Below are 24,527 nucleotides of genomic sequence, written 5' to 3'. Positions count from 1 at the left end.
TCGATCCCCCGCCGGAAGACGACGAGGATGACGACGCCTTCCTCGGAATAATAAGCGCAGAAGACTTCACTAAACAGCAACGCGCAGATCCGGAGCTAAAAGGCCTCGTCGAGTATTTGGAAGGGAACACCGACGTAGTACCTAGGGCATTTAAGCGCGGATTATCTTCGTTCACATTACAAAACAACCTGCTCGTAAAGAAGAACTTCTCACCAGTCCGCGCCAGCTTCCTTCTTGTTGTTCCGTCAGCGCTGCGTCCAGAAGTACTGTACGCTCTACATGATGATCCAACCGCTGGGCACCTCGGATTCTCCCGAACGCTGTCGAGGATACAGGAAAGGTATTACTGGCCGCGTCTGACCGCCGACGTCGCTCGTTACGTCAAGACATGTCGAGACTGTCAGCGACGCAAGACACCACCGACAAGGCCAGCAGGATTACTACAGCCGATCAAACCTCCTTACCGACCATTTCAGCAGATCGGGATGGATTTGTTGGGACCGTTTCCGGCGTCATCATCCGGAAATAAGTGGATCGTCGTGGCGACGGACTATCTCACCCGCTTTGCTGAAACTAAAGCTCTACCGAAGGGCAGCGCAGCCGAAGTGGCGAAATTTTTCGTGGAGAACATTCTTCTGCGACATGGTGCCCCAGAAGTCCTCATCACCGACAGAGGAACAGCGTTTACAGCAGAGCTCACCCAAGCAATTCTGCAGTACAGCCATACAAGCCACAGGAGGACAACTGCCTATCACCCGCAGACGAATGGTCTCACGGAGCGCCTGAACAAGACCCTAGCCGACATGCTAGCAATGTATGTCGACGTCGAGCACAAGACGTCGGACGCGGTCCTGCCGTACGTAACCTTTGCTTACAACACGGCGGTGCAAGAAACAACACAGATCACGCCGTTTCAGCTGGTTTACGGCAGGAACCCGACGACGACGCTCGACGCCATGCTGCCGCACGTCACGGACGAAGAGAATCTTGACGTCGCGACCTTTCTCCAGCGCGCCGAAGAAGCCCGACAACTCGCCCGCCTACGGATCAAGAACCAGCAGCGTACCGACAGCCGACACTACAACCTCCGACGACGCTTCGTCGAATACCAGCCCGGTGACCGTGTTTGGGTTTGGACCCCTATACGCCGACGAGGACTGAGCGAGAAGCTTTTGCGTCGCTATTTCGGACCGTACGAGATCATCCGACGTGTTGGGGCACTGTACTATGAGGTCGTGCCAGACGGCATTTCGCTATCACAGCGGCGCCGCTCACGACCTGAAATAGTCCACGTTGTGCGACTCAAGCCGTACTACCAGCGATAATGAACTTTGGGACTTCGCGTAACTGACCTTTGGACTTTGTTTCTTTTCGTTGTTTTGTTACTTATGTTTAATATGTGTCATTTTGTGTTTCGCTCTCTTATATTTGTAGCATCGGGACGATGCTTTTTAAGAGGGGAGTATTGACGCGTGTGCTTATCTTCATCGGGCGACCACGTTTCGCCGCCTAACAAATGTAATCGCACAGTGCGGGATGCGCCTGCATGTATCCGAAGTTTCTGGAAAGTCATCGATGCTTCTATCCGGCTGTCTGTTGTCGCCGAACCCTGTCTTATCTGATTTCATCGCGTGACGCGAATGGTGTAGAACTTTGTGGAAGGCACGCGGGTCCGAACGGTTAGTCTGGAACATTCGACGACTGCAGTATAAAAGCCGACGCGGTCGACCCGCTGATCAGATTTTCGACGATCGCCGACTGTGTTCGCCGCTATCGTTGTGCTTTAAGTGTACCCTGTTTTGTGGGCACAGGTTCGCCCAATAAAAGTTAGTTTTGTCTTTCACAGTACTGCTACTGTGTTCTTTAACGTCACTACCACGTGACAGTATACACAGGGTGTCTCAGCTAACTTTAGCCGGAGTTTAAAATATGAAAATGCCCCGTAGCTGGACGAAACCAAGGTAATGTTGTTTGCCGTCGCTTGGTGATACGTTATTTCTTTCCTTCCGCCTAGTTAGGTAAATAGCCTTAATTACCTAATGATTTTTTTAATATTATAATTAGATGAATAGTGTCAATGATAAAATTGTAGAGAGACATGAAAAACTCTCGATACTTGCTTTCTGTTGCTCAATACCTGGTACATAAAAGTGTTTTTCCGACTGTGAAAGAAGCCTGCAAATGCACGCAGAATTACAGCGCGGATGGCCGCTCGAGGCAGCTTGCGTGTATTCCCGGGCTACTTTCAGGCTTGGAAAAAGCACCTTTATGTAGCACGTATTGGGCAACAGAAAGTTGTCTCAGGAGTTTTTCATGGCGCTCCACAATTTTATTTTTGACACTTTTCATCGAATCGTAATAGTCGAGAAGTTCATCATTATTAAATTAATACTAATTATCTAATGAGATTTTATGAAAACACTAATCTGAGTATCTCCAAGCGACAGGAACCAACATCACGTTGGTTCTGACCAGCTACGTGGTATTCGCATATTTTTAAACTGTGGCTAAAATTAGCTGGGACACCCTGTATATCGAAATAAGGTGCTTTGGATTTATTCCTGGTATTGTAAAGGTGCACCGATCGGCTTGCTGACATGCACAACTGCCGGTTAGTAGCACCTGTTAGTACTAATTAAATAATCAATTACCCGATAGAGCTGCGGACCACTACAACAGCTGCTTATAGCAATTTTAGTACTAATAAACTAATCGTTTGCTAATTGTTAGTAAATAATTAAAATTCGAGGGGCACTACGCTGACGAAACATCTGATTTGTAATCTTATGTATTAATAAAGAAAGAAAGAAATGCTTAGTTTTCCCTAGGCGGATGAATGCGAAAGCATTGCCACCTACAAAGGTCGAGGGTTCGACTCTCACCAACGATCGTGCAATTCGAGTGCCTTAATTACCTGCATGTTTATTAACTTCGCCTTAATTACCACAACCGTAAGTGGGTCCGACTCCTACTAATGGTAGTTAGTGTCATCATGAACTCTATCGTAATTATACTCCATGAGTTTGTTACCTCTACCTTAATTAACTTTGCTTTAATGAACACCAAAGCCCGCGTGTTGGAGTCCCACTAAAGGTCGGAAGTTCTAGTTTGTTAACAATATCTTAGAAACTGAGTCTTCCTTGACATCAGCCTAATTAACACCAACGATAGCGAGTTCGACTTCCATCAATGGTCATGGGTTCGAGTACCTTAACTCTATTTCATTTACCTGTGCCTTGATTAACTTCGCCAAATTAACTCTGCCCTAATCCCTCCGCCTTAACTGACACTGTCAACTGCCTCGATTGGCTCACTTGGGCTCCCTTGACTTTCTGGACCATCGTGTGGTCGCGCTAACGCCGCCTCATGAGCCACACAGTGCGTTCGCATTAATAATTAATTAGCAATAATCAGCAACAGCGGACTACAGCTGATTAGTGGAGCGCAGTGGACGGCCAGGGCTGCTGCGGCACTGGACTAAGGACTTCACAGCTCACTCCGGGGGAGGGCAGCAGCATTTTCACAGCTACGTAATGATTCTTGATCAATCTGCTAAACGTGAGACTATAAAAACATTAATAAACGCATAGGCGAAAACACTTGCTGCGTTTGCAAGTTGCGAAGTCGGAGTACCCGAGCACGTTCGCCGACACAGAGCTCCACCCGCGTAGGGCTACCTGCGGCGCTCCTGCCCTCTAGCGGCAAAACAACGCATGGGGGCGCCGGCGATATACGGCGCCTACGGAGAGGGAAACAACGGAACGTTGCCCTCCTCCCTGTCACGTGCTTTTGTTTTGTGTACCATTGCGAGGGGCCGCGTTAATCCGCTTGTGGTGGTGTAGTGCTTATCCGTGGGTATGTATACACGATTGATATGGGGTGCCGTTGTGGCGTGTTATAGGACTGTATTTAGTTATGAGACCTACTTAACGCTGGAGAGTTTTAACAAGGTGATCATTTTTAGCTTCACGTAACTGTTAACCATCACCTGGGGCAGATAGCACAATTCTTGTCGCTGAGCTGGATTATTCGAAGAGGGGAGTCTTATAGCACGCGAAATCGAAACACATATTCAAGCAATTAGAAAAAAAAAGACTTAATAATTTCTTACATATTCACATTACGGCACAAATTGCAACGTACGAATTGTAGCCTGGGAACTTGCAATGAGGATGCACTTGAAATGGGTTTTCAGGATCACAGCAATTTTAAGGTGTGATTTTCCTCAGTGCGATACAAGATACATGGGCGTTCTAGTAGCTTTTCTCCTAGAATGCATGAAACAACTTTTTGTCAAAAAGTTAGCAGACCAGTGTGCATTTTTATGGCGAATTTGATGACACACAACTTCAAACTGGTGCCATTATGGAAATTCAATCCGAGGGGGTATGCTTTCTAATCTCGCCGGCTACATTTTGTAAGGTGCAATGTGTGCCTAAGGTCATTATTCAAGAAGTTAATTATTGAGCTTTTATTAATTGCGGGAACATGTGTTTTAATTTTTCGTGCAAGTAATGTCCGAGTCTCTGAACAACGAAGCTCATGGATTATTATTACTCTCTTCAATAGGCGATATTTAGAAGTTGCCTAAAACTCGGAAATGATCACCCCGTATTTGTACGAGCTGAGCGGTTCGTCATCTTACCGCTGTCTTACCTACCACAGTGGTGCCATTGAAATTGGCACCGCGTAGCACAATTTAGCTGTTGCAGGACTCGGTGGCATGTATGTTCGCATGGACCCATTTGAGTATTTTTCTTTTTCGATTGTAATGTATCCTAATTTGCGCGGACATGATCAGCGTAAAGTTTCTTCATGAACGTTTACTCCCGGCTTTTCCGTTTCAGCCCAGACCTGGGAAAAGAAAGCCGAAGCCACACCATGGCCGCCATTCGTCGTAGTTACGCTTCGCTGGGGCCCGTCAGGTACGTTACAAAGAGTGCTAATCTGAGCGCTTGGTTTTTTTTAATTTCAATTTTATCCCACGTTTTAGGTGTTAGTTAAAAGCGAGGTTTGATTATGAGATACGCCGTAGCAAGGCACTCTGGATAAATCTCAGGGGATTTTTCATCTGCCGCCAATGCATGGGACACTGGCGTTTTTGCATATTGACCTCATAGAAATTTTTGCATGTTGACTTCACCGGGATTTGATCCCACGACCTCGTGCTTAGCAGTGCAACATCATAGCCGCCAAGCCACCGCGGATGCGATTTTTTTTAAAGTTTACGAGTATATATGGGGTGAAAGTGCACGACAAATAAAAAGAATGATGGCGGCACGTTGCAACTAGCTATTTCCCGACCATAAGTTGTACTTCCTTGTCTTTACGCCGCCCTATTGCTGAGCAGAATAAACCAATTTACCCATGCTTTAATTCTAACGCATACGGTGTCCACTCCGTGCAGTATTATACTCGAGGTTCTTTTGCATAAAAACATGTAGCATATATGCATGCAAGTGCATACACAGTAACCGTGGGTAAGAAACTACTGAGCAATGTAGGCTCGTTCGGTTAATTACAGCGCTTGAAGTCTTTGTGTTTTCAGACACAGGATCTAAAGGTATAAATTTACATACGTATTGTGGCTAATGGCCGTAAAAGATGCATGAAGGTACGTGGTGATGGGTCAGTTGTGACACATTTAAGGAAACAAATAAAACGTGACCTTATTTCTGCGTCTAAATATCCGAATTTAGGCGCAAAGAGAAAGAGCAAAGCCCTGCATGGGGGGAAGGGAATGGAAAAGAAGAGATTAAAGGAAAGTAAGAAAGCTCAGTGCTGATGTGTATTGGAGTCGCCGACGTAATGGAAACCACAGTGTTGTATATCCACTCCGGCTTCTTTCAGGAATGGTAGCTGTCATCTTGTAGCCTTCTGCAGCTGTGGTGTACGAGACCACGGTGCCAAGATATTGCTCAGCGAGAAATGTATTTAGTGTTGCTAGTTTTCAGGGGGCGCAGGGGAAGGCTTTCGTCTGAATAGAACGGGGAATTGCCCTGAAATTGCCATTTCCACCTTACCTTTCTACGTCCCCCTACGCCACTCTCTAGTGCAAAACAGTGAATCGGATTTTTGTTCTGGGTAACCTCTCTGCTTTTTTTGTTGTTGCATCTGTCTGTCTGTCTCTCACAGTTCCCTCCCGAATATCCATTGCAGTGGGCGCTATCGTTTATTCTTCTCAAGAGTGAGTATCAGCTGGTGAATACAGTGCCCATCATAAATATCAAAGTAATTTGTCTACTCTTCGGGGAAAAACAGGTAACAGGCACGCTTACATAGAAGGGTCGAATTATGCGAATGATAATGAGAAAAATCAGGTGAATAGCACAGCTTTAATGTCATATCATGAGCTAAGTCTCTTAGGGGCTGGACTACGTATGATCTTCAAGAAAAAATTCAAACAAAACTTGTTCCAGATGAAAAACTATATTTTCTAAATATATATATGAAAATACACAATAATTAGGGCACAATACCGTGTTCATGACAATCCTATACTGGTTAAACTCATCAAATAAGGAGTTTGTGCATCACTTGGATTTCACACACTTATATTTATGGGCTTGCAAGTGGCTCCAAGGGGATATATATAGCAGTTGCTTCAAGGGAAAGGTACCTTGAAGTTAAAGCGACTCAACTATCGTAACATGACAGCAACATATTTAGCTAAACGGTCACACTGGATAGCAAATGTTACAAATTAGGTGAAATATAAAGTGCGTGTACATATTTTGTTCTATCTATCGAGCTATCATTATATATATATTGTAATATAGGCTTCTTTCTTTATAATCCGCAACATTCTCGGTTGCTTGAGAGCAATTAATTTGGAAGGCTTTGAATAGGTAATGGTCACATTAGCAGGAAACTGTATGAATGTAACGTCGGAGGTAAACGATATTTCACCGTGAATTACGAATTTGTCTATAGACAACCTGCATGGAGGTAATATCACTTGCGCCTAAATCAGAATTGGGCAGGCAACACGCGTCACAGCTGCAGTGTCTTGGCATCGAAAAGATTATAAATCGTTATCAATTAGAAATGTCCTTCTGTTATAAACTGTTATGTAAACTTTAGATCTAAGAGAATGCGTTGGGGCTGCCGTTTGGGTTGTTTGGTTTCATACGAGTTAGTTGATAGGACCTAAGGTAATATGTTTTTCGAAGCTTAAGGAATGCGTAATCAATGACTAATTAATTGGGGCTGCAGCAATGGACGTTCATTAGTGAAAAAAGATAGGCACATCTGTCTCGAGGTACGCATACGTGCACATATTTCGGAAGAGAAAGGTGCTGCCGAGGACGCCCAGACGGTTAGTGTCGATTGCCAGACGGGTTTCTCAGTCTCACCTCATGAGCAAAACAAAAGTTGGAATAGTAGTTAACATTCCTCGTGTTTGAGCCTTCCTGTGCAAACAATAATATCTTGGTGGTATACACCGCAGGTTCCACGAGGTAGCCGTTCTGCTGCTTTGTATTCTTCTGGTGTTTCTCTGGCTCTTCCGAGACCCTATGTTCGCCAGGGGATGGGCAACCTATTTTGGCACCATGTGAGTATCTGTCCGAACGCTTGCTTGAGTGCTTGCCTCCGAGAGTGGCTCAAATACAATATTGGGGATTGGCCAAAAATTGGCTGATTTAGAAAAAAGATTATCCGTGTCAGAAAATAACCACTATTGAGAAATTCCTAAAAAAATGAAGTCTCATAAAGTTAAGAATTTAACAAGGAAATCCTCCTGATTCAATTCTATATTCCACAACAGCTAGGTGCTCCTTCACCTACGTCGCAGCAATGCATAAGCGGAAACAATCGGAGCGTGACAAGCTCAGTACACTCATCCAAAAGGTAGTGAAGCGGGCCCTTGGGCTCCCGATCACGACGCCGACATATCGACTCCTTGAGCTCGGTGTGCACAATAGCCTCGAAGAGATCGCTGAGGCTCAAGAGAGAACGCAGATGATACGACTGACGATGACGAAGACTGGCCGTCACATCTTGCGCGAGCTCGGGTACTTCCCACCGAACACCCAGGATCCACCGTAGCTTACGCTGGTTCCCCGCAAGCTCCGCGACCTGATCCCGATCGCACCCATTCCGCGAAACGTCCATCCGGAACACAATCGAGGCAGGCGCCTAGCCCGGGCCACCGCGTTCTTCAAACGAATAAACAAGAAAGCGGACGACGTCGCTTTCATGGACGCCGCCGCCTACCGATGCAACCGAGCCTTCGCTGCGGTAGCGGTCTCGTCCTCACAACGGACTTTAAACGCCGCCACGGTACGCACACGTGATCCCGAGGTGGTGGAGCCAGTGGCCATAGCCCTGGCAATGCTCGACGATAAGCGAACGACAATATTCAGCGACTCGAGACCGGCCATCAAAGCGTTCGAGAGAGGAGTCGTCTCCGTCAAGGCGTTACGCGTCCTCCGCTGCGCTGATCCAAGCACCCTCAAACACCACACCGTGATCTGGTTTCCCGCCCACCTGGGTCGGATCCCGGGCGCCCCGCCCAACTTCAACGAGACAACCCACGACGCTGCGCGCGCGCTTACCGACCGCGCCGTCACCCCCGGGCAACCACGTCTCGATGAGTTGGAGGCGAACAGGGACGCCCCAGTAACCTACAATGAAATCACCAAACACTTTTACTTGGGACGACGTCTCTTTCCGCCCCCGCACCCCAAACTAAACAGGCCGCAGGCGCTAACGCTACGCTTATTACAGACAGATACCTATCCAAACCCCGCCACCTTACACATCATCTGCCCGGACGTCTACCCAGACGATGCGTGCCCCTCGTGCGGGACCACGGCGACACTCGCACACGTGCTCTGGGAGTGCAGAAACGCTCCGCACGACTCGATCTCCGACAAGTGGGAGAAGACCATACGAAGCCCGCTCCTACAAGACCAGCAATGGGCCGTCCACCAGGCTCGCGCAGCGGCCGCCAGGTACTCCCTGACGGTCCCTGCGTGGGAGACGCCCACTGCGTGCTGACGTGCGTCCTGCAGGACTTTTATTATTGTTTTTCCAATCCAATCCAATTCTGTCTCTGTCTGCCAATAGCAGGGGTCTCACTTAAGCGTCCATCTAAATGACAAACAAGTGCCCGAATGAAGACGACGCAAGGAGTGTGGAACGTAGACCAGCTAGATTTTAAAACATATTGCAGGTTGAGAAATAAAAATGATATGTAATTTTATAGGAAATTCCTACATCTTTAGAATTGTTTAGACTGTACGAAACCGAAATTTGCACAAAAGAGATGGTAAATGAGTTTCTACGTATAATGCATTGACGGAAACGAAATTCGGTAAACCAAGGCGCAGGCGTAAAGCTTCCTCTTCCAGAACAACAAGAAGAGGTAATTTACATGCCTGCGCACCTGAATATAGAACGCATCCAAATTACAAAAATGGCCGTGTGTACACTTTATGCGTCATCACAAGAGAGTGCCTCCGCAGCCCCGATCGACTGTTGCAAAGTCTCCTTAGCATTCCGAACGCCTCCCACTCCTTTTCCATTTATTTATTTATTCATCGTCCGAGTGCTTTACCGAGCATAGCTAAGGCACACTCTGCAGGCGGTGAGCAAGAGAGCGATTATTGTCGAAATTGCTCTGTAGGAGCCATCGTTGTCTTCCTCCGTCCTCACCACGCGAGGCCGGAGACGAAGACTCGCGTAAGCGGCGCTCTGCATCGCAGTACGGGAGCCGCGGATATTTCCCCGAGTCAGCGTTTAGCAGCGGCTATTCGCGTACCACCACCTGGGCCTCGGGTTCGTCTCAATGGGTCTCATTCGACAATTTAGCCCGGCAGCCACCGGCCGCGCCATGTTCTAGCCGAAGTGCGACCCAGCGCGCCGATATGTCGAGTGAGCAGCCCGTCTACTACGCGAAGAACTTCGAGCCCAGGCCTCCGCAGGAACTGGCGTGTACCGAGACCCTGTGGAATGCCCTCGCCGTCACGTGTTTTGCTCCCTCTACGTCCGTGGCTGGCTGGCAAGATCCTCGAATCTGGCAGCTGTCCCTTGCGTCGTCGAGAAATGTCGGTGTCGCAAGTGGTACCCGTGGTTCCCCTCGTCACCAGCACGATCGCCCACCTCACAGTCCGCTGTCCCGACAGAGAGACAGGCTGTTCAGCAAAAGTGGCTTTCGAATCGCGGAACCACCGCCTGGAGACGTGCGAGCCCGCCAGGGCTCTGGTCCATATATTATTAATTCACTTCCTCATTAAAACATTCATTAGCGCGCTCCCAGTGTTCGTTGTTCTATCGCTTCCTACCTTTCCTGCGAAGTCCAAAACGCTCTCTGGCTGATCTGCGAACAAGCAGTTATAGTGCCATCCTGTGGTGCTTTAGTATATGTAGTTTACTTTTATTGCATGGAACAACTAAAAATGCCTAAAGGAAACCAAAGCAACTCATTCACTAATTAAACCTTTAACTCTGTGCCGCGTATCTGTGACATACCGAATAATTGTGGACTACAAACTAGCGCACCGAAATTACGGGCTAGGGGTGCTATGCGGGATGCGCCGAGTTTCTCGTTCACCTGAGTTTTACCCAAGTTTGCTCGACGGCACTCAGTGAACGCAGATAGCGTGCAACGCGCCGAAGCTGCAGGCAAAAAAATATGTAGACAAAAAGCCGCGTATGATAACATGAGCGCACCCTGCGCGGCACGCTGCTTCCACGTTTCAAGCGCAGACGGCTGCACAACGAAACGCGCCAGCACCGCGTATTTTTATCAGCGGATTATCGCAACTTAGCAATACCGTGACGTACCTGTGTGTCTGCACACTTGCCGTGAGCCGCTTGCCACGCCTTTCCCGGGCGCGTCAAGGGCGTGCCTCCTCTTTCGGGAACTATCTTTCTATCCTCCATCGAATGCGAACAGGGTTCATGCGGCGCATTTTTGCACGTACGCTTTCACGCAAACGAATACGTTAAAATACAACAAATAAAATAACAAACATTTTTATTTCTTTGTCTGTTTTTCGTTTTGAATGCTAGAAATTTCTGATGACAAACGGAGATCGAGCAAATTATTAAATTTTGCACGTCTTGCCGCGAGTGGCGACAGTGAGGCGAAAGTTTAGAAGCGTATAGACTGAAGCGGGCCGCACGCACAAGGCAGTTCATACCGTGAGAAGTCGCCTAGGGGCGCTACAGTGTTATTCTCAATAAAGTCAGTCATCACCGCTATTTCTCTGTTAGGGGAATAGAAACGCAGCGCCGCGGTACGGCTGTTCATCGCAGGCGCTTTAAGACCCCCGCTTTGCCAACTAAAAATGAGACACTAGTCATAAATACGGGAGCAACGGCTGTCCAGGCCCCGCACACTCTCAAGTTCAACAAATGGCCACAGAGGGCGAAAAAATCGACCGCGCGGCGGGGCTAAAGAAACAGGCATACTACGCCAATTAAAAAGGTTCCGCGTTGAGCGCATTATCTCCTGCTAGAGGCGCCGTAGTAAGCGCAATTTTAACCTACAAACTTTCTTCAACAGTAAACGAAGCGCTTTTATTACATGATAAAGACTACAAAATTATAATTCCTAATTTTACATTGTACTTTTCGTTACCAACTTTCTTGTTGTTTGTCATTATAAACGCAAAATAGTGTTCAGCATCATCGACCTCCCACGTGACCTCTGGCCTGGATTTAAAATTTTTACCGGTATGTTCGCGTGCACGGCAGGTACGGATTCCTTGGTTCGTAGATTGGTTGGTTATTTTATGCTAACACCAGTTTATTGCGCTTCGATATCTCGCGTTATTTAACTTGGGGTGTAAGCCTGAAAGCTAGGTTTCAGTCGTGAGCCATGTGGAACACGTCTGCATCGAAATGGGAACCGGGTCCTGCTGCGACTGGGGACAGGAATACCGGTGAGTCGTTTAACATCACTGCTTCAATCGCTATGTAATTTATTCGTCTCGTTAACTTACAGGCGGAGGTAAGTTAACGAACTAGATGCTGCATTACATAAGGGCAGTCAGGAAACTCCGTTGCTGTTTCCGAAATAAACTTGGAGTTGCGAGGCCATCATTATGCACACATTCACGAAAAAGAAACGATAGCGGAACGCACGTCACATTTTTCATCGCGCTGTAGCCGTAGCCATAAGTGACTGAGTTGCCTTATCAATATATTTTTTTTTCGAGTCCACCGGCAACTTCTTTCGTTCACAGAACCGAATAACCTTTTGATAAACTGAAGCTAAAGTACTGAATTTAATGTATTAAACAGTTGCACACTTGATAATTCACCCATATTTCGTATCTGTTGGTTCCAAATGTTCTTGCTGTTCAGTATGGCTTATCTCAGCACATCTATTTTTGCAGTAGTGAAGCGGTGCATCACGTTTATGCACAAAAAGAATGCATCAATTCTAATAGCTTCATGTCTTTCATCTATTTGCTTGTGAAATCAGCAGTGTGATCTCTTCTAGTGTATAAACGAGCGTACAAATGTTCTTATTTGTGCTCTTAATAATACTTAAGCTGTGGACATGCATTGTAGTTACGCAGACATCACTTTTACGGAGAGTAAGAATATTTATTTACCATGCTACTTAAGCACCCCTAGAACAAACAGTGTACATTTGCATGTGTTCTGTAGTCACAAACCATTGCAATGCATATGTCGCACCTTTTCACATTTTATATTGCAAAATTGTGCTTGTTCAATTTCTGATGCAGTCAAAATTTCTGTTCCAGACATGCAGTAATGAGGATGGCACCAGTATAAAGCAACACACTCCATGCACTAAACAGAAGCTGCTGCCTGCTACAACAAGGCCATTGTGTGGACATTGGCTGCTACTACAAGGTAAACAACACCTGGTTCAGAAATAAATATGCTTGATATATGCTGTAGTGGCTTGCTAGTCTTGAGATACATGTCATTTGTTTGTAGCAGATGATATGAACATTTGTTCATGTTTACAGTTCAGCATAATTGGATCGAACATAAAAGAAAACACTGCATGAGTTTGGATAATCTCTGCTGTATCTCATGTGCCATTGTTCTGCCCCGACGGAGTCTGCGCCAAGTACATCTTGGTCATCACGGGAGCCCCCATCTACGCCAACAGGAAGGGGCTGGAGCTGAATTCGCAAGACCACGAAGAAAGAAGCCATTTCAGAATTATTTGGATGAGATATCAAGTCTACGGACGACTGCTTCACGAGTAAAAAGAGCCTACGCCATCATTCCACCAGCACGGATATTGGCCGAGTCATCCAGGTACCTCAACAACAAAAATTATTTGTCTTCAGATGTACCTGCAACCTCTGAACAAGCACAGACGACGATGGCAAAGAGTGTTCTGTCAGCTTGCCCTTTCTTAGTGAGCTTCCTGGCCTTGCCAATTCTTGCCAAGTATAATTTTGTTTCAATAAATGCAAGCTTCTTCATTCCACACTTTTGTTAGAGATCATTCCTATTCCTCATACAAACATTAAAGGTCAACCGATTCTTTGCTCATACTTAATGCCAGTCACTGTCTAGTAGCATAACATATGTGTAGTAGTTCTTTCTAGTGTATGTTGCCATGTGCGATTCCTCTCCTGAAATAGCTGATGCGGCATTGGCGTGTGTCTTGCATTAACCTTTACACTGTGTGCTATGTAGCATTTAACTTTTGTTAATGTTTTTGGTTTTCAATGCTTGCAAGGTAGAGTGGCTTCTTTCTTGAATGCAAGCTTTCTCATTCCCATACTGAATTCCTGGTCTCATTCAGGATTGCTATTCTTGCTCGACAGCCTGTGTTTTTGTGCAAGCTACATTGAAGAGATTGATTGCAGAATCTGGTTTCGGCGCTGTGTGACTTGGTACTTGTCACCGTGTTACGTTTCTCATATGTGGAAACCTGGTCAGTTGCATTGGGAAACAGTCTCTCGAGGCAAGCACCTGCTCCTAGTCTGCACAGTGACATAGACTGTGAATTTACAAGCACCGTGGTTGGTGCTCCCCGTTCCGTCCTTTCCTGCTGCTGCCGTGTGAAAATTTTGCTTGTGGCCTTCCTCAGCCTTGATTTGGCGTCAACGGAGACTCTCATACATAATTACATGGTTCTAAGTGTATGAAGTTGATATTCACATGTGTGGAAAAGCCTGCAAAAGTGACTGCAAAATAGTGATGTTCACAAAACCGACCATGTCCGTATATAGAGCACGTGGCGAACCAAGTGTGAGTTACACATTAGTGGCATGCAAAAAAACAAAAAGAAACATGCAGGTTGGAAAGGCGGTAACGCTAAAATGCCGGGCACTCCATGTCGCTGTTGGCTGTGGCAGCAGATGCCTGCGTCACCCGATTGCTTCGCAATGCAAGTTGCTCATATTCAACGCCGACTGTCGGCGCAAACACGTGGGACACACTGTCCAATCTGCTTGCACTGCTGGTCGTTGCTTGTTACCAGACTGCAGTGTGCGACGAAAGTAAGCGCTATGCCTACAGTCGGACGGTTGAATGTGCCGCAAGCAACCCGTGTGCGTGTGTGCTCACTGTTGTCATGTAGATCGTAGCCAATGCATAGTGCCAATGTATAGATTGAGCGTTATGTTAGAGTATGCTGAAGTGATTTGAGTGCATAATCTTGTTTCAGTGTTGTCCCACTTGGTCATGGTTGCCGTGTTACATTTCTGGGATGTCGCAGCCTGTTCAGTTGTATTGGCCAACGGCCTCTCGAGGAAAGCACCTGCTCCTGCAGTCCACACAGTGACACAAACTGCCTGTTTACATGTACTGTGATTGGTGCTCCCTGTTTGTCCTTTCCTGCTGCAGCCGTGGGTAAAGTGTGTTTGTGGCCTTTGGCTATGATTTGGCGTGAACAGAGACTATCATACATGATTACAAGGTTTGAAGTGTATGAAGTTGATATCCACATTGGTGGAAAGGCCTGTGAAAGTGGCTGCGAATTGGCGATTCCCACAAAACAGACCACATCCATATTGAGAGCAGGTGGGGCACCAAGTGTGAGCGACACATTAATGGCCACCGAAAGAACAAAAAGAAACGTGCATGTTGGAAAGGAGGTAACACTAGGGTGCCGGGTAGTTCATGTCGCTGTGTTGGCTATGGCAGCAGGTGCCTGCGTCACCCGATTGATTCGCAGTACAAGTTACGGTGACTGTCAGTGCAAACAGGTGGGGCACTGTCCAATCTGCTTGTGCTGCTGGTTGTCACTCGTTACTAGATCACCATGTGCGACGTAGGCAAGCACTGTGCCTGAAGTCGGATAGCTGAATGTGCTGTATGCAACTTGTAGTGCGTGAATGTCCACTGTTTTCATGCGGATCTTAGCCAATGTACAGTGTATTGTCTGAACCTTATGCGGTGATTGAATGCAGAGTCTAATTTGATAATGGTCGCCGTGTTATGTTTCTTCGATGTGGCGACCTGGTTAGCTGCATGGGCAACAGTCTCCCGAGGTAACCATCTGCTCCAGCAGTCCACTCCCAATTTACATGCACCGTAATTGGTGCTCTGCTCATTCGTTTTATTGCTGCAGCCGCCGGCAAATTATGCTTGTGGGCCTTCATTGGCCGTGATGTGGCATGAGCGGAGACAGCGCACGTTATTACATGGTCAGAAGTTGATAGCCACATGGGTGGAAAGGCCTGCAAAAGTGGCTGCAAAATGGTGATGCCCACTATGAGAATGTGGGGCACCAACTATGAGTTACTCATTAGTGGCCCCCGAAAGAACAAAAAGAAACGTGCAGGTTGGAAAGGCGGGAACGCTAAAATGCCGTTTAGTACATGTCGCTGTGTTGTTTGCGGCAGCAGATTCCTTGCGTCACCCGATTGCTTCGCACTGCAAGTTACGGCGACTGTCAATGCAAACAGGTGGTGCACTGCCCAATTTGCTTGCGCTACTGATTGTCGCTCGTTCCCAGATCGCCATGTGCGGCGACGAAAGAGAGCAGTTTACGAGCGCGCGTTAATGGTTTCAGCGCATCTGGACATGCAAATTTTATTTCTGATCTTGTATGAGAAGGTGAACTGGTTTTCTTCTGCCAATAAAGTCGCACGTCCTGTTCACTCACTTGTGGCTTGTTTGTATGGGCGTCAGTAGAGGCTCTTTAGTCTCCTGACCTTTAAAACGCGGCAGCTTAGGCATGCCGCAAAGCCAGCGAGGCGAGCACGGCGCGTACCCAGCGTACGACACGGTGTAAAGCGGCCATATTGAATAGTGTACTAAAACAAAAGGACATTTCCGCTTCCTGTTTATGTAGCGCCATCTGTCGGGCCCCCCACTAAGTTCCATGCGCTGCCGCTTCTTATTTTCGAACCACTGTGGAAGGTACAGTTTCCCTTCTCTAAAGTTGTTCTTTATTCTATGGGCTGTCGCTGCAAAATGGCGGTCCGTAGTGACGCAGTTCAGTGAAAATGTACCAGTTTATCTTTGTGCGCGAAGCCTCGGCGATGCATTGCGAGAAAGTGCGTGCTTACTAGCGACAGAATTCATCGCTTCTCATCGCTTGCCCAGTGAAAGTGCCTCTGAGCGCATGTACGTAGCATTTGAGTGTTTTGTGCACACCATGTGCTTGCGGATTACTTATGCTGGAGCAACGCTGGAGCCAGCAGCGATCGCAGAAGCATATTGTAACGACACCGCAGCAATCGCATTTTGTCAGGTGAGGGCTCTTGTGTGCAATTATGAAATGAGACTTCGAACTGAGGAAGGTGTCCGAACTGTTGAGTGCGCAGTGCTTGTGATAGAGAAATGCCATTGCACTGGGTCTAGAAGAGCGAGGGATTCTCGGACGCTGATCGTGTTTATGACGCTGTGGCTCCGATACATCACCGATGACAGAGCAGCCATCCCAAACGACTGCTGCGATACGCACTCCTCAGTATCGTCGTCGCGCTCGGCGCATTGACGCCTTGCATGCAGCTACAGTGACGTGCCGATGATTGTTTACTGTGCGCTGCGTCGCCACAATGCAGGCAATGAAACCGTGCTGTGCGGCCATCTCAGCGCTAGAAGATATATGCATAAGCCAGCGACAGTCAACGCTTTGTTTTTGATAGTAGTGCGCATTACATCACCGATGACAGTGCGTTGTGCGTGTTTTATGTCGGTTGGTAATATTGTTGATGCCTCTCAGCTCGGCACCGCGTCGCTGTTGCCGAAAGATAAGCTGGGCGTGGCCCAACCATGGTGGGTGCGCGCACAAGAGTTACATGCCTCGCGCGGGCGTGACCTCTGGCTTTGATTGACAGGCGAACTCGTGCTAAACTCGTACATCGCGAAAGCCCCTTCGAGTTCAACTCGGGAACATGGCGGTGGCAGCAGCCTGTGTCAATGCCTGTGTTATTGCATCCAGCGGCAGTAAGCTTCAGTATGACCGTCTGGACCCGTTCGCGTACATGACCGCCGTGGAGTTTCAGCGTCATTTTCGCCTGTCGAAGGCATCAGTGCGCTGGCTGTGTGACGAGCTAGGCGAAGACTCTCGTCTGTAGAGACAGCGTGGCGGGCTTCATTCGCTCACCGTCGAAGAGCAAGTCCTCTGCGCCCTCCGTTTCTACGGGACTGGGAGTTTTCAGGGAAACGTCGGCGCCAAGCGTTACATTGCACGTCATCAAACTACTGTGAGCCTCTGTGTCAGAGATGTGTCTGACGCGCTTATCGATGCGGCAGTGCGGAAGCGCTGGCTGAATTTCCCGAAGACTGCGGCTGAGCGGGCATTTATAAAAGAACGCTTCTTACTTCGCGGAAACATTACGAACGTAGTCGGGTGTGTTGACGGAGCGTACGTAGGAATTAAGGTGCCTTCAATGTCAGCGTTACTGTGATTTGCATTGAATCAGTGTCTAGACACACTATATTGCCAAATTTGTCACTTCTGTGTAGCCGACTTAAAATTTTGTGTTACTGACATCACACATGCGGCAGCCTATGATACTGACTTTTTCGGTGGCTGCTGACTTTTTGCCGATTGTTCTACTTGTCTGTCAGGGTGCCTTCCAAATGGCTCACTTTTTGGGGAAAGAGGTTAATGAAGTATAAATAGATAAATGGATATCACAAATTGGGTAAAGTACCCTGTGAATGCTAATCTCATAAAGAACTTGTTTTTTTTTTAGATTACTTAGTACATAGTACAAGTTACTTAGTTTGCATAACGCTGAATTTTGGTCATGCGTCATCTGTCGGCCGCGCTATGAAACAGCAAGGCATTGCACAATTCGTTGCAGTGCGAGATGCGGATGTCACACCAAGCCGGTTGTGCCTATACATTTATGGCGAAATGAAAATGCATCGAGAATCTTAGTGCGCTGGCTTGCATGAAGAAAATACTTAAGAGTGTTTGCTGTGTTCACTGTTGGTGCATGTGCCAGTGGTTCAGTGTACTTTCTCATGGGGGTGGGGGGAGGGGGCAGCGTTATTCAGGATGGATAAATCATATATTTCCGTCTCATAATGAGGCTCTAATTCTTCAGCAGTAGAACAATGCAGATCCAATGCTCTGCAGAACTCGGTGTACGTGAAGATGTCATGAACCACCAAGGCAAAATTACATATCGGGAGAAATGTGGTGCAGATGCCAATGAAAAGTGGGTCTTTAACCTGCCATGGTAAAAATAAAGATTGTAGAGCGAATAGACCTTTTGTACAGCTTTAGAGCAATGATTACACAAACCGTGACATAGTCAAACTTGTAAAAGCTTGCCGCAATGCCGAAGTAGGATGAACGATATGCAGCATATTTTGGCATTGGACATGCCTTGTAACCGCTATTTTTATTGTAAGTCTCGCTGTCGCACCTTTCCCTCCGGCACTCCCTTTACTGAAACGTGGCACTGTCTTTCCATTGGTGTCATGATGATGATGGTAACGGCAGCAGTAAGGCTGGTTAATGCTTGCCCCTTTGATTCCTGTGAGTTTAGTGGTAAAGAATGTGGCACGTGCATACACCTGTGCCGCAAAATTTAACACTTCTGATTTTTTAGAGCTAATTTGTGTTGGAAGATTTTAAAGATGTGCGCCATTGTGGCCTAATAACTAGAGCATTTATGTGGTTAAAGACTGCGTGAATTGGTATAGAAGCTTGAAGTGGAATTGCTCAACAATTCGACAGGACACAAAGAAGAGAAATACACACAGCAGAACTGCTGTGTGTGTTACTCTTTGTATGTCGTCGAATTGTGCGATCCAACTTCATATAGCACTGGGCACTATAGCAACTTCATAGCACTGGGCTTCTTTGGTGCATGACCGACGAGAAATGTGAGCTAATTGACAACATGCCAGTGCCTTGCCACACAATTATGGAAGTCTGAAGGTTTGCAAACAAAGCTTTGCATTCAAATCATTTCCCTCTGGCACTCCCTTTACTGAAACGTGGCACTGTCTTTCCATTGGTGTCATGATGATGATGGTAACGGCAGCAGTAAGGCTGGTTAATGCTTGCCTATTTGATTCCTGCGAGTTTAGTGGTACAGAGTATGGCACGTGCATACACCTGTGCAGCAAAATTTTACGCTTGTGGTCAATTGTTGGAGCTAATTCGTGTTCGGACATTTCAAAGATGTGCGCCATTGTGGCTTAATAACTAAAGCATTGGTGAGGTTGAAGACTGGTTATATTGGTATAGAAGCTTGAAGTTGAGTTGCACAACAATTCGACGGGACACATAGAAGAGAAATACACACAGCAGAATGCTCTGCTGTGTGTGTTACTCTTATTTGTGTGCCGTCGAATTGTTGTGCGATCCAACTTCAAATAGAGCATCGGGCTTCTTTGGTGCAGGACCGAGGAAGTGTGAGCTATTTGACAATATGTCAGTGCCTTGCTACACAATTATGGAAGTCTCAAGGGTTGCAAACAAAGCTTTGCTTTCAAATCCACCTGCTCATGTAATACAATGCTTGAAAGAACCGTCATGCAAAAATAATGGTGAAATGAATGGCCTTTGAAACGTGTAATTTGTATGTTGACAGTAATGACATAATAGGTGCCAGACCGAACTCGACAATTGTACTGGACAGAGCAGTTTGTTTCCTATGTGAAGCACAAGCTTTCATCACATGCTGTGCAGATAACCAAGCTCAGTTTGTTTTAACGTAGTACACAACATTCACTGTAATCTGTTTTTCATTCTAAAGAAGTGCCAAACACCACCTATTTTTCAAGGACGTCATGGGAATATTTGGCGAGACTTTTTTACAGCACCTCATAATGGAAGTGTTGCCAGCCAGCTTTGCTTGGATGCCTTTATAGATTTCTGTTCCTGATCATTGTGTGCTATCAAGTTGCTAAAATCTATGCAACCAGTGCAAGGCATTACGTTATTATGTAGTCGGATACAACTTTAGGAGGCCGCATAATCTGCACTTCAACGGCAGGTGAACACAAGCCTGCACCAATGGGCACACACTCTGCACTGACATCGTGCCGCCGGACGCACTAATACTACCCGCTCATTTGGAGAGGGACTATTTCTTTAGACGTGGAGGCAATCGGCTGCAGCGCTTTGGTCATCTGGGCGGGGCCTCTCCTGTCTTCTGAAGTTGTATCCGACTAGAGGATGCCTCTTTTCATACAACAGAAAACGACAAAGTGTACAATTATTTGGCCCATGAAATGGATACGTCACAAGTGAGCTATGCATGGGCTTAAGCTGTGTGAAAATTAGTGCATGCAAATATATGACATTGTTAACATTGTTAAAGAATATGTGGTATCGAACATGCATGCAATGGCACGTTTAAATCGGGGAGTGATGCATTCATATCCACAGTCTATAGGTGATAGCATTATTAAGCTCATGCCGTTTCCTGTCTTTTCATAGTGAAATACACACACCGTTCATCTTGTGGCTAATCAACACCCACTGTATTCTTGCACATAGAAAGAACAAACAGCACATTGACGTGTATGCTGCATTAGTGCCTTTTTAATTTACATGGTCCAAGAGTGGCACAGGTTCTTATGTTTTTGCCCATTTTGAAGAGACATCATGTGCATCTTACAAGTGTCCCAATATGCACAGCACATTGTTTACTGCAATAATTTTATTAATGCTATTGAATAATAAACAAAATAATAAACTGAAATCTCATTTATAAAGTGTGTTCTCGGGGCTCGACTGGAAAGCAGTGAGGGCACTGATGTTACTGTTGCAGAGCAGCCCTCTGGACCTTGCCACACTCTCAAGAGCACGTGCCTGGCGCTCGTCTACTGCCACCAGGCGGTTGAGTGCCTCCAGCAGCAGAATGTTTTGCTGCAAAAAAAGTGGATTGTTGGAATGAATCAACCGCATATAAACCATTATTTACAAAGAAAAATGCTTGTTGCACTATTGGTACTAAATGCCCTTAACTGTGGAAGCCTTTAGTGTATGCATAATAAAACAATTTGTCGGGACAACGTTGCTTTATTTTTCATAACAGGTTGCTTTTTTTTCAGAGCCAACTGTAATGTTTATTAGTGTGCCAGCAGCTGAGGTGTCCCCGCACCTTCACGAGTCTCTACTGTCAGCACCATAAACCTAGTTTCGTTCACTGCAAAACCAATGCCGCTCCCTACAATCCCGTCTTATGCGAGCTGATTGCATCCTATGACTACAAACATCGTATTTTTGTCCCATTACGCAATTTTCAGCTATCCTCGGCTGCAGTTCTCTCTCCTTGACATCCATTCTGTCACGCTTATGTAATCACGTGTTATGAATTGGCAACATGTGATTGAAGACGTGCATGGCCTGCCCGCCGATTCCATTTTTTTGCTTAATCTCAACTAGCATATCAGTTGTCACGGTTTACTGCGCGCCACTGTCTTCCTGCCTTAATGCTATCTCCAACAATTTTTGTTACTTCACTTTCTGCACAGTCCTCGACTTCTCAAGTTTCTTTATTAACCTCCAGGGTCATCTCCCATATTGCATAACCGGTAGAATGCAATGATTCTAAATATTTCAAGGATATCGGTAACGTGGCGATCACGATTCGGTAAAGCCTCCCATGTGCTGTTCAACCCATGAAATTTTTGTATACGTTTCCTGCTTTATATAAGTACCTGCTATTGATATTTCACCTGGATAAAGATACTCTTCCATAGATTCTGCGGGCTGAATTTCACTGATGAATTTCTGTTACCTCACAAAGTTAGTGAAGGGTACGTTTATCTTTTCCATATTTTCGCGGGCACACGTGCATGTAAAAGCACGAACGCTCATTGGTTCTCAATGCCTTTTTTAAACTGCTAGACATTCAGTTCATTACTACGAAAGTGACTTAATCCGTGCACTATTATTATGCTAAATATGAAACAGTAGAAGTATACTTATCTGCAGTTTGTCGATGTCTCCTTCACTGTGTTGGTAGCGAGATCCATCGTCGGCACCACCTCCTTGTCGCATCGTAGCTATATCAGCTGTGTTCCTTTTGCACACACTATGCAATATTCGTGACGCTCGCAGTCACGCAGAATGTAGGAACTCAGCGCACTCACAGAAGCAGCCCCGGATAAGGGTTTTGTTCAGGATTGGGCCGTGAACAGTAGGTGCGCGTTGCGATCTGTAATATCACCAAAGCTATTGGCAGTCTTACGGGGTGTACGGAAATATTGCTCACGGAGGAACAGAACTATCCAAGAAATAGTCGTCATCGTCAAGCCTGATCACTACGTCGCCCACTGAAAGCTCGTTGTACAAGTTTGTTTGCACTGGGCCGCTTCTATGTTCAGCCACCACGCTCGCCAGTGAATGGATGTGATGACGCCACCACAGCGTTCCCTCGTGGTATAATGCGAAGCGTACTAAATTACAAATTAGTCAAATACACATTCAGTGTACATCTTGCAAGCTTTAAAATGATTTTAAGCCATGTTAAACTAACTAATAATATTGTACTAAATGCATTTGTTTTACAACTCGCTTGTGCATGTAATGCACTCGGTGGAACGACAAACAAGTGAAAGAAAGCACGACCATGCACCGACGGTATGATCACGTGAGCCCTAGTTTGTCGACCGCCCAGAGGGCAACGCCCAAGGAATGATAGCCACCCAGAGATAAACCAATGAAACTGGAGGCTTGTCGAAAGATAAACTGTGTCTCGGTGCTATTTGTGCTTTCTTCTTGGGGTGTCGCCAGAGCTCGTGAAGATACCGAGTTTCGCCAAACTCGGCCCATCCTGCATAGCACCCTAGTTTTGGTCTTTGTGTGTTCTCCGTGAAAGAATCGGCCACGAAAACATACAATTGGCGTAGGGAATGCGTTTTCTGAAGACAACTTCAGACGCCAGCATGACCATGCGGAGCAAAGGGCACCCGTAAAAGGCACGCGGCAGTGGTGTAGTCAGACTGTGACGAACAGATGGCTCTCGTGTTTTCCAAGTGAAAAAATGCCCTATTCATCCTCAATAAACACAAGAACGCCCTCTTCAATGTTCGTCAGCATTTGTGACCAGTAAGACTGATTTTATAAGCGTTTCAGAAGACAAGAACCAGCCATTGGCTATGTACGTGCCCGTATGAGTAAATTTTGACCACGTGGCGAAGAAGGACCAAGTGCTCAGTGTCGCGAATTCACGCCATGCCAATTTTGAGAAATAAAGCAGTGCATTGAAGTTCTCTAGTGTAGCTTTTAATAAAAGGACAGAAGCCATATACACCACAAAGTTTGAAATTGTTTCTCGTGTTTGGATTATATTCATGTTATATAATTCATATTAGTTTGGATTATATGGGCTTCTTAGCCACGCACTTGATGACGCCTGCCATGGTGGCGTAGTGGCTCCAACGTTGCGCTGCGAAGCACGAGGTGGTAGGATTGAATCCCTGCCGAAATGCCCGTGTACTGTGCATTCGGTGCGAGTTACGGAGCCCTTGGTGGTCAAATGTCTCACAAAGAGGGACTGATAACCAGATGGTGTCTTGCGCGCGTAACAGGCCACAACTTGATATTTTAATAAACTTGAGGGCATATCTTTATATTGAAGATTTGAGAAGAATCGTCATTAGCGTGTTGTTCCGTGTTTGTAGCTTTAGAAGTGGTGACGTAGACCGTAATAACGAGCGTCAAATCAATCCTGCGATTTATTCGGTTACGCTAACGGCACCGCGAAGGGCAGCTCGTGCTGCAACCTACCTGAGATGCAGTGGGGCAGCGTGAAACGAAAACTCGCCGTTGCGCGATAAATCGGCCGCTGTCACCCCTGGTGATAAAGTGACTAAGCGGCCAAGCTCGAGTTTCGCACACCGCTAATGAGACTGAGCTCGTGGAAAGAGGGCCATGCGTTGGTACCTTCATTTGAAGCAACATTTTTACGTCACAAATTGGTTGGACGAAGTTCCGGTTTTTGCGTTGCTGCATGCATATGTGATTTTAAGGAATAATTCAATGCCAGGTATTGCGGCTCCCATCGCCATTTCTAAATGAAGAAACCTTTAGTTAGACTTTTATGACATGTACATTCAACATTATGTAAGGATGTGCTGTAAAGTTCGGAACTGAATATGTTATGAATGTAATTAGTTTTGCTGAGCACGAGGTCGCGGGATCG

General features: G+C 46.4%; 1 protein-coding gene across 1 annotated transcript in view; it reads left to right on the top strand.

Moving 5' to 3' along the window:
• The first annotated feature begins 4,877 nt into the window (after window positions 1-4,877).
• Window positions 4,878-24,527, top strand: part of LOC139052625 (solute carrier family 13 member 1-like) — a 38,869-nt gene continuing 19,219 nt past the window's right edge. Inside the window, exons 1-2 of the mRNA XM_070529698.1 lie at window positions 4,878-4,925; window positions 7,451-7,555. Of these exons, the coding sequence (XP_070385799.1) occupies window positions 4,882-4,925; window positions 7,451-7,555 (149 nt within the window). The 5' untranslated portion in view covers window positions 4,878-4,881. The remainder of the gene's footprint in view (window positions 4,926-7,450; window positions 7,556-24,527) is intronic.

This window comes from Dermacentor albipictus, unplaced genomic scaffold, assembly GCF_038994185.2.
Source record: "Dermacentor albipictus isolate Rhodes 1998 colony unplaced genomic scaffold, USDA_Dalb.pri_finalv2 scaffold_28, whole genome shotgun sequence".
Classification (NCBI taxonomy): Eukaryota; Metazoa; Arthropoda; class Arachnida; order Ixodida; family Ixodidae; genus Dermacentor; species Dermacentor albipictus.
Note: the sequence above shows the minus strand (reverse complement) of the source record. Positions and strands in the feature narration are given on the sequence as shown.